The 16,525-nt window shown below is 44.7% G+C and overlaps 3 protein-coding genes across 3 annotated transcripts in view; all 3 read left to right on the top strand.

The window, feature by feature from the left end:
- The first annotated feature begins 1,602 nt into the window (after nt 1–1,602).
- Nucleotides 1,603–3,802, top strand: LOC308135462 (C2 calcium-dependent domain-containing protein 4C-like). Its single transcript, XM_080503469.1, has 3 exons — nt 1,603–1,695; nt 2,222–2,984; nt 3,097–3,802. The coding sequence occupies exons 2-3, from the start codon at nt 2,253–2,255 to the stop codon at nt 3,646–3,648; spliced, it is 1,284 nt and encodes a 427-aa protein (XP_080359595.1). The 5' UTR covers nt 1,603–1,695; nt 2,222–2,252; the 3' UTR covers nt 3,649–3,802.
- Nucleotides 3,803–8,670: 4,868 nt separating this feature from the next.
- fem1a (fem-1 homolog a) lies at nt 8,671–12,058 on the top strand. Its single transcript, XM_080503917.1, has one exon. The coding sequence runs from the start codon at nt 8,800–8,802 to the stop codon at nt 10,651–10,653; it is 1,854 nt and encodes a 617-aa protein (XP_080360043.1). The 5' UTR covers nt 8,671–8,799; the 3' UTR covers nt 10,654–12,058.
- A 3,833-nt stretch (nt 12,059–15,891) lies between these two features.
- Nucleotides 15,892–16,525, top strand: part of LOC308135270 (receptor-type tyrosine-protein phosphatase S-like) — a 68,912-nt gene continuing 68,278 nt past the window's right edge. The window contains exon 1 of the mRNA XM_080503171.1: nt 15,892–16,092. The gene's annotated coding sequence lies outside the window, so the exon portion shown is untranslated. The remainder of the gene's footprint in view (nt 16,093–16,525) is intronic.

Genomic DNA, 16,525 nt, shown 5'->3' on the forward strand with positions numbered 1-16,525 from the left:
TTATGGTGATTGCTTAGTGTCACCCCCTTCTGCATGACACGATTTGGCAGTTCTGTGATCAGATCTGGCGCCAGAGCCTGGCGTAGTTGCAGTGCCATATGTTGTTTTGAAAACTTGAAACAGAGACGCACGTCTTAACATCTTAAAATCTCTAGCAGTCAAAAATAGTGGGATATGTTTACTAACAGCTCTGCGATGATGTCAATTGTTTCAATCCTATAACTTGCACTTATAGGACACCGGCAGGTGTAGAGTGTTTTCCCTATACATATTTCTACAAACATTAAGGCCTCATCCAATACAGAATATTAATATGTTTTGAGTCTTTGACTTCTTCAGTATTAGGGAGTTTACAAAAGTCAGAACAATATTTGAAAGTTGTGTAACGAAACAGTCAAAAACAAAACTTGTTTTTGTGTCCGTAATAATGTCTCTGCTAACTAACGAACCGGCCATGACTAAAGCAAAACAAAACAAATATCCACTCACATTTAATAGGCTGTCAATGCTCAAGCAGGCTTAGAAAGACTTATGCAACATATTTTCTTTAGTCAGCACACTGTTTCAACAACGCCTCCAAAGATCATGTTATAGTTTAAACATGTGGAGGTTTAAACATCTCATTTTTATGTGTCGTCTTCTGATCAGCAGGGGAGACTTTCAGAGTTTGTATCCAAACTACAGGAGGCAGCTTTATTGCCACAGGCCTTTGTCTGACCGGAGGCTCTACAGGACACACTTTGGCACTATATCAAAGTCAGCAGCACGAGCATGGAGAGCATTAAGAACAGGCAATCAGTTTTTGAGAAAATAGCCACAGACAAACGACCAAAAATACAAATCATTAGAAAAACTGAAGCACTTCTGGTTTCTAACAAGGTAGATAGATAGATAGATAGATAGATAGATAGATAGATAGATAGATAGATAGATAGATAGATAGATAGATAGATAGATAGATAGATAGATAGATAGATAGATAGATAGATAGATAGATAGATAGATAGATAGATAGATAGATAGATAGATAGATAGATAGATAGATAGATAGATAGATAGATAGATAGATAGATAGATAGATGGCGTTCATGTGATAATAGCACAGCACATTGCCACTACATTTTATCATCACTTTGTCACTAGAAAGTCCAATTAAGGCGCAAGGCTGTGCATAGACCCTGTAAAACACAGTGTGCCTGGAGAAGTACTCTCACGTGAATGTCACATGCGAGATCTCTCTCCCTCTCCCTCTCCCTCTCTCTCTCTCTCTCTCTCTCGCTCCCTCTCTCTCTCTCTCTCACTCACTCTAATATTCAATGAGGCAGTGAGGTATGAAACTCTGTTAATTTGCAACACTTTGTGGGTGAGAAAATAGCCTCTCCTTTTCTTTCCTTTTTTTTATCTTTCTCTCCTGGAGCGCGCCTCCCTCGCGGGCCAGCACAGGAAAATAGTTTTATGGTAAACAAACATGATGGGAAGGTTTCAGGACCCTCTCATTGGCTCACAAGTCAGAGACCCCGTCGTATAAAGCGGGAGTGGCTGATCCCGCAGCCCTTTCCCTTTAGCGAGCCGTGTGGATCACACTTCTACTATCGGGAAAATACCTTTTACGCACAGAGGAGGCTTGGAGCGCGTTCAGACGAGCGCACAGCGGACATCAGTTGTTTTAAAGGAAATAAGTTATACAACCAACAGGTGGGTGTATGCGATTACAGGTATGCAGACTTTAGATGCTCAATGTGGCTTGCTTGAAAGAAAGAAAAAAGTTAAATAAAGCCGTCTTTGTTCAGTTTAATACTGTATTGCGTAATTACAATTCCGATGGGTTAAAAGCGTGTTCATACGCAAAACTAAAGAAACCCGTTGTTCGAGACGACACGAGTTTGTAACAGCTCCAGTACTTTGTATTGTATATAAAAATTGTATTTATATAAATTGACTGAATCATGTTTGTTTTTTGAAATTAGATTCATTATTTGATTTATGACTGGCGTTTACTGTTTAGTTTTGCATCAGTTAAGATCAGGATTGTAAATGAAATTTATATTTTGTATTTAATTCTTTTGTCTTGACTTTTCCCTTTTCAAAATTGTGAAGTGTTCAAGGTTCAAGTTGATGTGATCTGAGACTGACATTTTGTGTGTACTTGTTCTGTCCATTCAGTCGTTTTGTTGTCTTTGATGTTGTGCATTTTGTCTGTGCATCTCTCTTTTGTTCATAGAGAAACTGTGAGCAGAGGCGTCTGAGTGGGCATGTGGCTCCTGGAGAAGCTCCGCAGCACTGTGGAGAGCACTGGGACAAAATTGCAGCCCCCACAGACAGCAGAGGCCATTCCTGTCTCTGTTTATGCCAATGTCCTCACTCCAGAGAAGATCCCTGACTTCTTCATCCCACCGAAACTGATCTGCTGCCCGCCAGAGGAGTCTCTCACCCCAGAACCTCTGCATTGCTCCACCCTGAGACCCTCCGCCTCTGACCATGCAATCTGCAGCCAGAGCCCCAGAGCCCGAAGCAGCAAGAACCCCTGCAGCCCCCGCCTCTTTGCTCGCAACCTCCAGAAGTCGGCCAACCGTCACATCATCCAGATCGAGAGTGCTGACGAGCCAGGCGCCGGATCAGGAGACAAGGGCAACGCTGATGTGAACACCAACGCTGACCCCCAGTCACAGACTGCAATGTCTCTACCGTATGTCCCCAAGGCACAGACTTCCTATGGCTTCTCCACCCTGGTAGAGTCCCCTCACACCCGACGCAAAGAAAGCCTGTTCCACAGTGACCCCAACAGCCCCCTCACCTCCCCAAACTCACAGAGGCGCTCCCAAGGGGGGACCCTACTGGCTCCAGCCGACCCCAACCCGTATCGCTATTTCAGTGGTGGTGAGAGTGACACCTGCTCCTCGGCAGAGTCGTCCCCCTTTAACTCCCCTCTCCTGTCCAGATCTGCTTCTCTCCTGCGCTCTATTACCCAGGAGACACAAGCCAAGGTGAGGATCTGTGTAACGTACCATGCTCTCATAGAAAGTTGCTTCTCTCATTTGTCTTGGCATCAGGTTTCATTCTGTTTGTTTACCGGTTGCTTTCCCTCTCTCCCTCAAGGTGTCTCGCGCCAAACGCTCGCTGGCACGCCACAGCTCGCTCTCCACAGACGAGTGCAGCTCGGCAGACAACAGCCCCAACGTGCAGCGCCGCCGCACGCGCTTCCCGCCCTCTCCCGCCTTCCGTGGAGGTAAAAGCAGTGGCCCGAGGGGTGCGGCGTCGGACCACCTGCAGCGCGAGCACACTGTCAACCTCCACAAGGGGGGGACACTGCGGCTGAGCACGCACTACGATCCGGAGGCGGCCCGGCTGAGGGTGCGCGTCCTCACTGCCGAGGCCCTTTACGACCGGCAGACGGACCTTAAAAGCATCAACTGCTGCGTGGCGCTCTACCTGAACCCCGGCAAGCAGCAGAAGCAGAGGAGCACCATCATCAAGAACAGCAGGAATCCGGTGTTCAACGAAGACTTTTTTTTCGACGCGCTGCCCCAGGCACAAGTAAAGAGTCTGGCCATGAAGATAAAGGTGGTGAACAAAGGCACCAGTTTGAAGAGAGACGTGCTGCTCGGAGAGCGAGAGGTGCTGCTCAGCGAGCTGCTCGCCAGCCTTTAGGGAACTCCTGTGTGAACTTCGGGGATACGCATGCAATTCCACATCTCTGACCACCTTTTAAAGCCAAATCGATTAAAAATTTTATTTTAAAAAGCTTACAGGAGAAAGCACATCTACTATAAGGGAGTTGTATCTTTCACACTGTGTCATATACGTCAGCAGACTGGAAATTCAAGGCCTCTGAGGAATCCCCTCTTATGCACAGTATTATCACTCGTAATCTCGCCCAGCTTTCAACAACGGCAACCCACAATAATTAACAACACGACCATGAAATGTCAACCGTGGAGCTGTGGTCCTTCTTTGTGTGTTTCTCTATTCTGAGTATTGAGCTACAAAAAGTGTTACTTTCTCTGATGAAGCATTGTGATGTGCCTCAGTATGATATCACTGTTTTGAAACAAAGATTTAGTTCGAGGTGGAAAGCTGTATTTTTGTAGCACTGCGGTAAAATTGCATCGTGAGATTTTGCACGTCGCTGTGGAAATAAATAGTACCTTTGTGTACGTGACAGAAGTTATATTTGGGAATTAGATTTTCATTGCTTGGAGTTGATGTATTGTTAAATGATGGCTGTTTTGTGATATTCTTTTCACCCAATAAATTAAAATGCCAACCACATGTTAATTCCTCTTTTTTCCACCCTGCACCTCTGTCTTTCAATAATTCATCAGGATAAATGAAAAGCTCTTGATATTTAAACCCTGTGTCGCTCCCCAAAGCTTTATATTTTACCAAACAACTCTAAGGTTGCATCCTCCGAGACAGCCACAAGCTGGGTGTCGGTTATGAGGCTTTTAATCCTGGGTCTCTGCACACAATATTATCTCTGTGTGTTCTCAGACTCCCTGTTTAATTTCAAAAGCACATTTTTATCTTTTTTTTAATTGAGGCCATCCTCTCGTGGGTTTAAAACAGTTATTAGGATTGTAGGTGGTAGAATCATTGCTCATTTAAAACAAATGGTGGCACAAGCTGTCATGGTGTAGAAATAATTGATCTGTATAATGAAATTACAGGTTGATTTATGTGTTGAGTTGTGTGCAGTACTTGCTCGGAGTGATAAATTAGAATGTATCTGTGCTTACAGAGGTAGGTCTGAAGAAATATAATAAACACCCCATTAGCACACCAAACATTCATCATACTGAGAGGTATGGTCCCATTATAACGTTATAATGAACCTGATCCAAGCGGTCAAATGTGGATGTGATGCCTCCTCTACTGGTGAGAGCACAGAATGACATTCTCGTGAGCACTAAAATAAAACATCACCAGGACGTTGATGCTTTTTTCGTAGTCTCATGAATTTATAGCTGACATGCCCTGGGTTTTTCCTGCCCTCTGACCATTCAAGATTGCTGTGTCCTTCAGAAGGAAAGAAAAATATATTTCATTAAAGAAATGTAAACACTCTTGAGAGCACTCACAGCCTTGTGACCAAGCGTGAACTGCAGTCAACACCTTTCACACAGAATGCGCTGAAATAAGTCTCAATGAGCACCCGTGTGGGGCACATTTATATGTGAGCCTAAAGGAGATTAATCTCTTCTAGCCTTGAGAGCAGGGAGATTAAACTGGGAAGAAAAATTAAGCAATTTAATTCCGCTTCTGGGGAAACTTAGTCAGGCAAGCTACTAGAAACTTGAGCAAAATGTGAGCACACTCTAAAATTAAAACACTACCAGTACCATAATGGACACAAGCGGTAAAGTTTTTTATTTTTTATTAAAGTTTGTGAAAATATAAACTGAATCAAGATCAAGAACTGAATCAAATCTGAGTCATGGTAACTAATTAATCTGATGGTGGGTGGATTACCTGTATTTACTTAACAACCCAATGCGGTGACGCCATTCAGTTCAGCTAAATGTAATGGCAGATGAGGCTAACGTGAATCTAGGGGCTTTAAAACTCTGTGTTCAATACCGTATTTGAAGCTGAAGACAAACAAAAAGAAAATCTCTTCAAGGCGTTTTATATTCCCAACCATGTTCCACTTTGAGGACTGAAAATGACATTCTGCCATTCTGAACTTTATTATTTATTATATCACAAATAGCTTATTACAGCGGTGCTCAAATCCCCAGGAGTTAAGATATGCTTACAATATGACAATCCCTCAAAGCTCAAATCTCATCGCGACCAACAAACACTACATTGCCATTCTGAATTTATGCATATGAAGATTTTCATTTTCACACAGTGGGAGAGGGAACAGGCTTGGTTAGTTTTATGCATGTCTGTATTCAAGTCAGCACTCTGGCCACTTGTTTTGTGTAGGAGGGCAGACAGTTGCATTTGCCCTTCTTAGAATTTTCAAATCAGTAAGTGTCCATCATAATTTAATACAACTCTGTGTTTTAGTTTGGGTTTTTTTAAGTGGCTCAATGCAACATTTGAGTTGACACCACAGTTGGATTGTCCCATTTGAAGAAAAACAACAAATTCCATGGCGAGACGAGACCAGATTGAGGACTCCATCAACTGACAAGTCACAACAGGAGGAGCTGAAAACTTAACTGTGGTCGACACACCGGTGCAGGAGCTGACAGCGATGTTCACTACACGCATCCCAGACTGTCATTCATTCTGGCATTTTCAACCCACTGCGGATGACGACTGCTTGGTCCTGAAAAGGGACTTTTTTTCAGAACCCATTCCAACCCTGGGAAAAAAAAAAGAATTGAATCTTTAACTTGTCTTTTATCCCTGAAAATGTGGCTTCATTCATGCATATGCTTCTCCAGGGGGATAAAGTTTATTGACAACATTAACATCTTCTGGAAATGTAAGGACCGCTTTCATAGGGTTCATCCAAATGTTACTATGTGTTGCCAACCTTTGTTATGCACTTGGGATAACTCACTCCAACAGGAACATGATGATCGGCACCAAGGGCAATTTTGAAAACCGAGAGAGAGTCTATTTCTCTCCCTTGTGTGATCTTTTCTCTCCACTTCACACAGAGAATACAAACAAAGTCTCTTTCTCAGTGGAGGACCCAGATCATATCTGTGTTTCATTTAACGGCTCCATCTCAGGTGATGCGGTAGAGATAAAGCAGAGTTTACCAGAAAATGTCACATTGGTGGAAATACAAACACACTTTTTATCCACCACATTTGTTAAAGCTTGAAAAATAGAGCGTCGACTGGTAGAATGCAGGTGGTGAAAAACTAAACTACAATGTCATTAACACATGTATAAATAGAAGATGTGCGTCTCCAACTTAGAACTTAGAGCTGATCAACAAACACAGCATCAACGCATGCACCTGTTTGCTGCGTCTGACTGGCAGAATCCTCAGCGTCAATCCCTCCTAAACTGTCATCTAACATGAAAAACATGATGGGATTTTGTCTTCTGTTCTAACACTTCAAGCATTATGTAACACTTGTACTTCTCCCAAATAGTTTGGTTAATCTGTCATATTTCCAACAATTACTTTAATGTTTTGCTTTTGTTTTTTTCAGTCCACCATTAATGTGAACAGTCCAGAGTATTGGTGGATCTTAATGCTACATTATATGCAGTAACTATAACATACTGATTGATAGAAAAATGAGTGGGACATTCTGGCAATGCAACCAATTTAAATATTACGTGAAAGAATGGGACTTTTCTGTGTCAATAGGGAATTATGAATCTGTGTGTATGAACATCACTGAAAGCACCTTTGTTGAACATACTTGCTCCCTCGAGCTCAGATCATGGAGCAGCACAATGTATTTTATTATCATTATAAATATGACATATAACTTTATATTCCAGTGTCAGCAGATGACCACAGCCCTGTATACTTGCTGAGTGCCTAATTGCATAAATGAAAATGAGTGGATGTGTCAGATCTTTTTAAGATATAGCCCATAAAAGACAGAGGTCTTTGGCCTCACTACATGTACCTTAAAGCCATGAATAAATCCTGTGTACCTGTGTATTTATGGGCTCAGACCTGAAACTGAACAACCTCCATCTGAACCATCTCTGAAATACATTGTGAAAATTACATGAATTTTGTCTAAATAAGAATCGGAGAAATGTCTTAATCCTCATTAGGCTGGATTGTTGTAACAGTGTGTTCATAGGTCTCAGTAAATAGCTGCAGCCAAAGTCCTCATAAACACAAAGATGGTTGAGCACATTAAAGCTGAGCTTAAATCTCTGCATCAACTGCCTGTGTGTCAAAGGGACGACTTTAAAATAATTCTGATCTTTAAAATGTTTTGAATGGTCATTGGTCTTAAAAAAATTGTTCCCAGAGTCAGAAGAAACAAGGTGAAGCAGCTTTTAGCTCCTCACCTGTGGAACAAACTCCTGAAGACCTGAGGACTGCTGACACCGTCAAATCTATGATCTATGATTATTGCTAAAATTTCTTCATGATAACGCTTATAAAGCCAATACAGTAAACTACAAAAATATTAACAAGATTTATAACGTATTTTTGTGTTGAACTCTTTTCTGTCATCATTGTTGCTCATGATTTTAACATTTTATATTTATAATCATTATGTATAATACAATGTAATTAACTTACTAACTGACTAGCTACTTGGGAAACAAAGTCTTTTTTTTTCCTATAATAAATTAAGTCTTTTGAAAACATTATAAATAACAACATTGTATTTATTACATTTTGTCCAGGACTTTTAACATGAAAAGAAATATATTTCGCGTGGTATCAATGATGCGATCTGAGGCTACATGCAAATACTTTAAAAGGTTGTAATTCTACGTATCGTCCCGATCTTAGATCTTAAACCTATAATCCTCTTTTTTTGAGGGGTGCGTTTGGTTTGCGAACCTGTCATCAGCTGGCTGAATCGAACAGCTGGGAGGCCCTTTAACCCACATGCATTGTGGGACTTGTAGTTTATTTTGAACGACACTTCCTCCCCTCCCCGGAGCTAAAAATATTATTTAGAACTACATTACCCACAATGCCTCACCAACATCGTAAACATAGATCTGTCAAACAACACAAACGCCATCTTGACAGCACCCGCAAAATGGCAGAAAGATGTGAGGCTGAAACCGAGTTCAAACTCAGGTTCCCGTACTCGGCTTTCTGAGACCAACCTGTCAAGTTTCTACCCAGGCGAGAGGTTATGGGGTTGTTGCCTGGCGCCGCAGCACAGAGCCTGTAAAATGGATATAACGACGGCGGTTTTTAACGCGGCTCGGGATGGTAAGCTGAAACTTATCCAGAAGTTGCTCAGCAACAAAACTCCTGAGGAGCTGGAGGCGTTAGCCGAGGAGAAGACCCAGGGGGGGACCCCGCTGCTGGTCGCCTCTCGGTACGGCCACCTGGAGGTTGTAGATTACCTGCTCGAACACTGTAAGGCCAATGTTGAACTCGGGGGCTCGGTCAACTTTGACGGCGAGACCATCGAGGGCGCCCCGCCGCTGTGGGCGGCTTCAGCCGCCGGTCACCTCCCGGTGGTGAAGACGCTGCTCAAGCACGGAGCCTCGGTCAACAACGCCACTTTAACTAACTCAACGCCGCTCCGGGCCGCTTGCTTCGACGGCCACCTGGAGATCGTCTGCTACCTGGTGGAGCACAGAGCCGACATGGAGGTCGCCAACCGCCACGGCCACACCTGCCTCATGATCTCGTGCTACAAGGGCCACAAGGAGATCGCCAAGTTCCTCCTGGACCGCGGGGCTGACGTCAACCGCAAGAGTGTGAAGGGAAACACGGCGCTTCATGACTGCGCCGAGTCCGGCAGTCTGGACATCATGAAGATGCTGCTCAAGTGCAACGCGCGCATGGAGAGGGACGGATACGGGATGACCCCGCTCCTGGCGGCCAGTGTCACGGGACACACCAACATTGTGGAGTACCTCGCCCACCAGCCGCGAACCTCCAGAGAGGAGCGCATTGATGCACTTGAACTCCTCGGAGCAACTTTTGTGGACAAAAAACGCGATCTGCTGGGGGCAATGAGGTACTGGAGAAGAGCCATGGAGCTGAGGCAACCAGGGGACAAAGCTGGACCTCTGGCCAAGCCTCCGCCCGGCCCCCCTATTCCCGCCTATGGCTGTGCACAAGAGGTCAACACTGCAGAGGAGCTCGAAGCGTTGATCACCGACCCTGATGAAATGAGGATGCAAGCCTTGTTGGTGCGCGAGCGCATCCTGGGGCCATCCCACCCAGACACTTCATATTACATCCGCTATCGGGGAGCTGTGTACGCGGACTCTGGCAACTTTGAGCGCTGCATCAGTCTATGGAAATATGCCTTGGACATGCAGCAAAGCAACCTTGACCCTCTCAGCCCCATGACGGCTTCCAGTTTCCTCTCCTTTGCAGAGCTCTTCTCTTTTGTCCTCCAAGACCGGGCGAAGGGCACGCTGTCGACGCGCCTCACCTTCCACGATCTGATGACTGTGCTGGGGAAGAGCGTCAGAGAGGTGGAGCGAGCCGTGGCACAGAGGGACAACCCTCCCGAAGCGCCTCAGTTCACCAAGGCCCTCTCCATCATTCTGCACCTCATCTTCCTGCTGGAGAAGCTGGAGTGTAGCCCGGAGCAGGAGCATCAGAAGAAGCACACGGTCTATCGCCTGCTGAAGCTGAACCCGAGGGGTCGGAGCGGCTTCACGCCCCTCCACATGGCCGTCGACAAGGAGACCACATCTGTCGGCCGCTACCCGGTCGGCCGCTTCCCCTCGCAGGCGGTGGCGGCGCTGCTCCTGGAGTGCGGGGCGGACGTGGACTCGCGCGACTGCGAGAACAACACACCACTACACATCGCTGCTAACAATGGTTGTCCAGAAATCATGGGCCTGCTCATGAAGGCTGGGGCTCACTTTGACGCAACGAATGCACAGAGGAAGACGGCCTACGAGCTGTTGGACGAGCACGGCAGTGGGCATCCGGCCCTGTACCCGCTGAACTACATCACCCTTCAGTGCCTGGCAGCACGCGCTATTGAAAAGCACAGACTGCCCTACAGAGGACTTATCTCCGAGGAGATGGAGACGTTCATTGAGCTGCACTGACTTCCACTTTTGAAGAGGCGCCCCTGCACTGTTCTACCTGTTCTCCCCCAATAATTTCTATTACCTGCCTCAAACGTTCTCCACAAGGCCCTTCTGACCCCCCCCCCCCCCCACCCCTCCACCCACTCCCCCAGTTGGCTTTACCAACTTTGTGTCAGACCAAATCACAGCAATAAACCTAAACTCCGGGCTTAAAGCTCCTGTTGAGATTGGGTCGGTTTTAACTTTAATCTAATGTTTTTAAGGGGATTGTTAATTTCTACTTGTATTTAATTCTGTTTAAACATTTTCATTAAGTTCATAGAGGCTGTCACATCAACTGTGTGCAAAGTGGGTTTCAGTATTGAAGATCAAAGTAGCCAGATAACATGCATGGATGCTCACGTGAGGTTTTTTTGTCGTTTTTTTTTTTTTTTTTTTTTTTGCAGCTTCTTCCAGGGAGGAAGTGTTTGAAAAACCCAAACAATTGAGTTTGAAAGGTTGAAAGACATCATCTGTTATGCTCTGCTCTTAATGGTGATGTATGAAAAGCACTGTGCCAAATGTTCTGTCACAAACTGCTGACGAAAAGAAAAAAAATCTCTTTAATCGTGTTCCTAATTTTAAGTAGAATTAAGATTATGGATACATGCGAGTCCAACTCCTGATGATCAGCAATGTTACTTAATATTTGTGACAGTGCTTGTCGACATAAAGAGCCGTTACCTTACCCAATGAGCCTGACGGTGTGTGGCATCACTTTGACGAAGTAAACTAAATGGAAAGAACTAATTGTTTGGCTAACGATACCCAGTCTCCACACACACACTTACAGCCCGTACAGTTCCTAATATTCCAATTGAAGGAAAGTTTTCCCAAGTAAAAATTCGCTGCAAAATTGGATTTCACACTCGCTATTCTCTAAACTTGAAAAAGTCTCGAAGAACTGGAGCTGCTTTGTTGACAATAAAAAAACTACCAGCTGAATTTTCGGAACGAAAGAATGTTTTCTTTAAATCTCTGCCTTTGTCTGTGAATGAGCAGTTTTAAACTGGAGCCTAAAGTGTGCCTACGTCGCTCTTCCCGGATCGACGGCATCTCCAGTTTATTGTCAAATAAAGCAGCGCAGCGTTGACCCTGTTGACACAGATGCAACTGTTAATGTGTCGCTTCTGTAATAGAGTGGATTTCCCTCCTAATGTGGGATGCCGCCCGCCGCTCTCTGGCCATCTCTGCGTCTCAGTCTTATATTTATTGGTCCCTCTTTTGTTTGTCTTGCGTTGTCCCGAATGTTCCGTCTGTCCGTGCGAAGCACCACCAAGTCGAATGCACACCGAGAAGCTCCGAGGGAATTCGGGGCGCCTCACATCGTGTCTCTGGACTGTCGCTGCCTTTCTTTTTTTCTCAGCCGATTTACTGACGAGGACTCGAGAACAAAAGTGTGTTGAAGGTACTCGAATAAAATTCAGTATCCCAACAGTATTTTATGTGTGGATGATCTCGGCCTCCGTGTGCCTTCTCTGCACGCGTGAAATCCTCCGTTGCAGTTTTGACATCGTTTTGTCTTGTGTCCTGATTTGTCACCAGTTCGTCATTCTGACTGCAGCTTCTTGCAGAGACTTGGTTTGGTTTGTGGGGATTGTCATGCTGAGGAGTGAAAATGTCACGATATAAAGAAACTACCAGGTCCGCGGCGTCGGGTTCCAATTTGGACGCAATACCGTGGGATGTACGTCATTAAAAAGAGCAGCAGCGAGCGCCCATTTCAGATATTTATACCAAACGGGCTTTGCACGACTCGCATGAACTTGAGCGCGCCGAAATAAACCATAACAGAAACTTGATCTTTGTGAGTGCTGCACTCTTCAAGTATAAATAGCGTGCAATTAACGTCACTGCTGCGGGGCAGAGGTAGAGACGGGGCACTTACCCGGCTAATTTTAGGGGTCTTTCTCCCCAGCTTCTGCTCTGGAAATGGGAATAGTGTAATGTTATACAGTCAGGCAGGTCACGGGGTGACAGGAGGAGACGGCGCACAGACAACAGACGCTGCTCTATCCTGACGGGGCGCAGACGCAGCGTTAGCCCTACGAGGCTTGAGGCTCAGCCTAAACGTTTCTGATTGGTTACTCTGCCATTGTTGGTGTGAAGGCAGCAGGTGGTAAAGTTCGCTGAGGAACTCCAGTCAGCACCACGTCTGGCTCCTGTTCACATGACAACACGCATGTGGTCAGTGTCGAACCAGGAGCTGAAGACAGGATTGATCCTCTCGCTTTCCCCTCTACCTTATCATTATTATCTATTATCATATATTATCTAAAGAGACAAGAGGATCTCAATTATAAATTAAGGAACCAGCTCCCAGTCCAGTAAGGGAGGATGATGCAGTCTTACTTTTAAGATCAGACTTTTTTTTTTTTCTTCCCCCGCCTTAACCTTTATTTTAGCCAGCAGTTGCTTGAGATCACATGATTATAAACAAAGGACAATGGGCAGACAGACGTATAGAAGAAACCATGAATTGACTCAAAACAAGAGGAAGTCCTGTGGGTTGGTTATGTTACATATTCTGGTGAGGAATGAGGTAGTGTAAGAAGGAGGTAACCAGGGATCCTGAAGAAAGAAAGAAAAACCACTCAAACCAACGTGATGATGGTGCTCTACAATAAATCATCTACACTTTCCACAATTGTCTCTTAGAAAATACAAATCTGACATGATTTTTAAAACGTTTCTTTTTAGACCTTCTCCTCTTTGTCCATATATAAGATACTGTGTATATTTTCGCAGTGTTTTTTTTTTTTTTTATAATCTTCTTTCCCCATCATAAATGGTTTGCAACCAAAGGAAAATTCAGATTCTCTGGTGTTCGTGCAAGTTAACGCGTTTTCACGTCACACCTTCCCTCCACTAGATGTCAGTGGCAACAAAGAAAATCCCACCGCTGTCGTCTGATGTATTTCAGGACGATGTGAAATGTTTAAAATTTTACAGTTCAAGTAAGAGATGGTTTGTTTGTTTGTTTGTTTTTTTGTGTGTCCTTGCCTCCGTCACATTCTCAAGAGGCTTTCGTGAAAATAGAATAAAGCGGGGGGGGGGGGGGGGTAGTCTGTATTATTAAACAGTTCAAGGTTAAATATGTATTTTTTATGTGTTTGGATGAAAAGGAATCTGCTGATGCTCAGTCCATTTGCAGTGTCGCGACGGGGTCAGTAGAGAACAGCCTCCCACACGGAGACGTGCGGTGTGACTCCAGCCACACGTCTCACTCCCAACGCCTCTCAATCTGCCCTCATGGCGGCTGCTTGCCCTCAAGCTGTGTGACCGAAATGACTCCAGGTCTCCAGAACCACACCACATGGTTTATTCCTCATTGATTCCGGCTTTCTTCGTTTCTATTTTGTGTCATATTCTGTGTTATTTACTGTGTTGGGACTGGGAGAGTTGCACTGCCACTGACTTTCTGTCAACTCGGGTATAGACCACAGCACATGTTTGATTACAAGACTTTTTTTTTCCAATCACGTTTTCTAATAACGCGAATGTCATATTTATTTGATCAGAAATTGCAACCCAGCTCCTTCATAGTTGAAACTGAATGCAGAACAAGACGATGACAGCATGCATTTTATACGTCTAATACATAACATTAAAATATACTATTTATTTATTGAGTTTGGGTTATTAAAAAAAAACGTCCTATGTTACAATCCTGAAAAAATTGAAATAGATTTGATTCTAAGGTAACGCAACATAATTTGTTCAGTTAAGGAAAAATATTACATTGATCAAAACAAATTACATAGGTCAGTGTTTTGGGAAAGTGATCATAGTAATAATGATAGTAAACAATAATTAATAATGCATTTAATTTGAAAAGCATGTTGTATTTATTACAAAAAAAATCCACGTGCTGCATGTGAAGATTTTAAAATAAAAGCGTAAATTAACAAAATGTAACAAAAGATACAAATCCAATAAAAGCAGGCATCAACATTGTTGGTAACAAAGCATTAAAAGGAACCTTTAAAAGGTCACATGCTCTTGCTTTGCCAATATAGAAGTTTAAAAGTCTTTTCTTGAAGCTGTGCAGGGTTTGGGGAGCTGTTCATGCCAGTATCATGACAGCAATGGATAAACCTGACAAATATATCGTTACAGATATTTGAGGGGGGGACTTGCTGGATTTAACAGACTCAAGTTGCAGACAAATATTACAAATGATGGGGGTTTTTTGCTCAGCGTGTTCTTTCAGCAGGTTGCACGTTCAATCCCACGTCACGAGCAAGTGATGGAACCATGCCAATGGACGGACTAAGCTTGTGCGCGTCTGAATGGATGATTGTGACCATCAATGTAAAGAGCTTTGTGGGCTGCTGTTTCTGTGAAATCCATATAATTGAAATCCATTCACCACAAATTAGACAATGTCGCCTTCACAAAAGAAGCATTTCCAGGATTGATGTATTAATTTGACTATTTAGTCTATCTCCTGTCATAAAATAGACCAGGTTACCCCCAATATTCCCATATTATTCTCATACTTTTTGCATTGTTTAGCTTTTGCGGTATTCATTTATTTCTATATTGTCTTACCTTGTGTTGTATTTTACAGTATTTTATAGTGTCCGGCTCCTGTAGGATTTCTGCTCTGTAAGATCTGATATGGGTCTCTCGCTCTGTATTCCCGCCAGCAGCTATAATTAGACCCTATATTGAAGGAATCTGTGGGGTTTTCAAGGTGCTTATCTTCTTTTTTTTGTCCCTGGGGGACGCACGGTGGGAAAAAAAATCACTCTCCAGTGTAAACAGGACCAACCTGCCTCAGCAGCAGCAGCAGCAGCTCTTTTGCACCAGTCAGCGATCCAGCAAGGGCTGGGGGGTGGGTGAGGAGGGTGGTGGTGGTGGTGGTGGTGGGTGGGGGGTGGGGTGGGGTGGGGGTGGGGGGGGTAGTAATGGGGGTAATAGGGGTGATGGGGGATACGGTTGCTATTGGAGATCTTGCCTGCATCACGTCATGTGTTTTCTGGGGGGAAGGGAGGGGGGAGGGCTCCGGTGTGCGCTCCAGAGAGAGAGAGAGAGAGAGAGAGAGAGAGAGTTGGGGGGGAGGAGGAGAGGAGAGGAAGGAAGGAGGAGGGCATTGAGGAAGAAGGCTGCGAGTATCAATGACATCAACCAGCAGTATCTGAGGCCGCCCCGTACCAGCTATGCTCTCCCGACAGGAGGGCTGAGAAGCCGCCCGCCGCCGCCACCCGGTCCACTCCACCGCTCGGACGGAGCGGAGACTCGCCGGCGATGCGCGCACGCACCTCCCGCACAAAGGCACACGATTCTCCGCGCGGAGCTCCGCATGCCCCCTGGATTACATCCATCCTCGCTGCTCCCAAGGAAGCCTCCAGCTGCAAATCCACCCACATGAATCTCCCAGACAGTCAAGAAGACGGAGCACTTCTCGCCAAGGTAATGAGCGCCCTGCATTATGATTGTGATTATTAGAATTCTATTTATGTTCACGGGTGGATTTGTGCAGCCGCGCACCGCACCGCACCCAGCCCGCCGCCGCTTATTCTCACTTGCCGAATGGAAACTCACAAGGTGAGAGTGGATCCGTGTTGTTCGTGTCGGACAGGAGTCCCTCTCTTTGTGCGATTTTTTTATTTTTTTATTTTTTTTGTCCCCCAGTGAATTCAGGACCACTTTGTGTGTTTGGTTCAGAAGCAGAGTGTGGAGACAGGTTGGTGCGAGCAGAGCGTCACCCCCTCCTTATTGTTGGCTGGGCAGCGTGAGGGGACCAGGGCAGACTGGCAAAGCCTTTGTTCCTCATCCATTTCATTTAAAGTGGCGTTTTTTGTTGTTGTTTTTTTTGTTTGTTTTTGTTTTATCGCTCTTTTAA

The sequence above is a fragment of the Blennius ocellaris genome (assembly GCF_963422515.1).
Source record: "Blennius ocellaris genome assembly, chromosome: 10".
In the NCBI taxonomy this organism is placed as follows: domain Eukaryota; kingdom Metazoa; phylum Chordata; class Actinopteri; order Blenniiformes; family Blenniidae; genus Blennius; species Blennius ocellaris.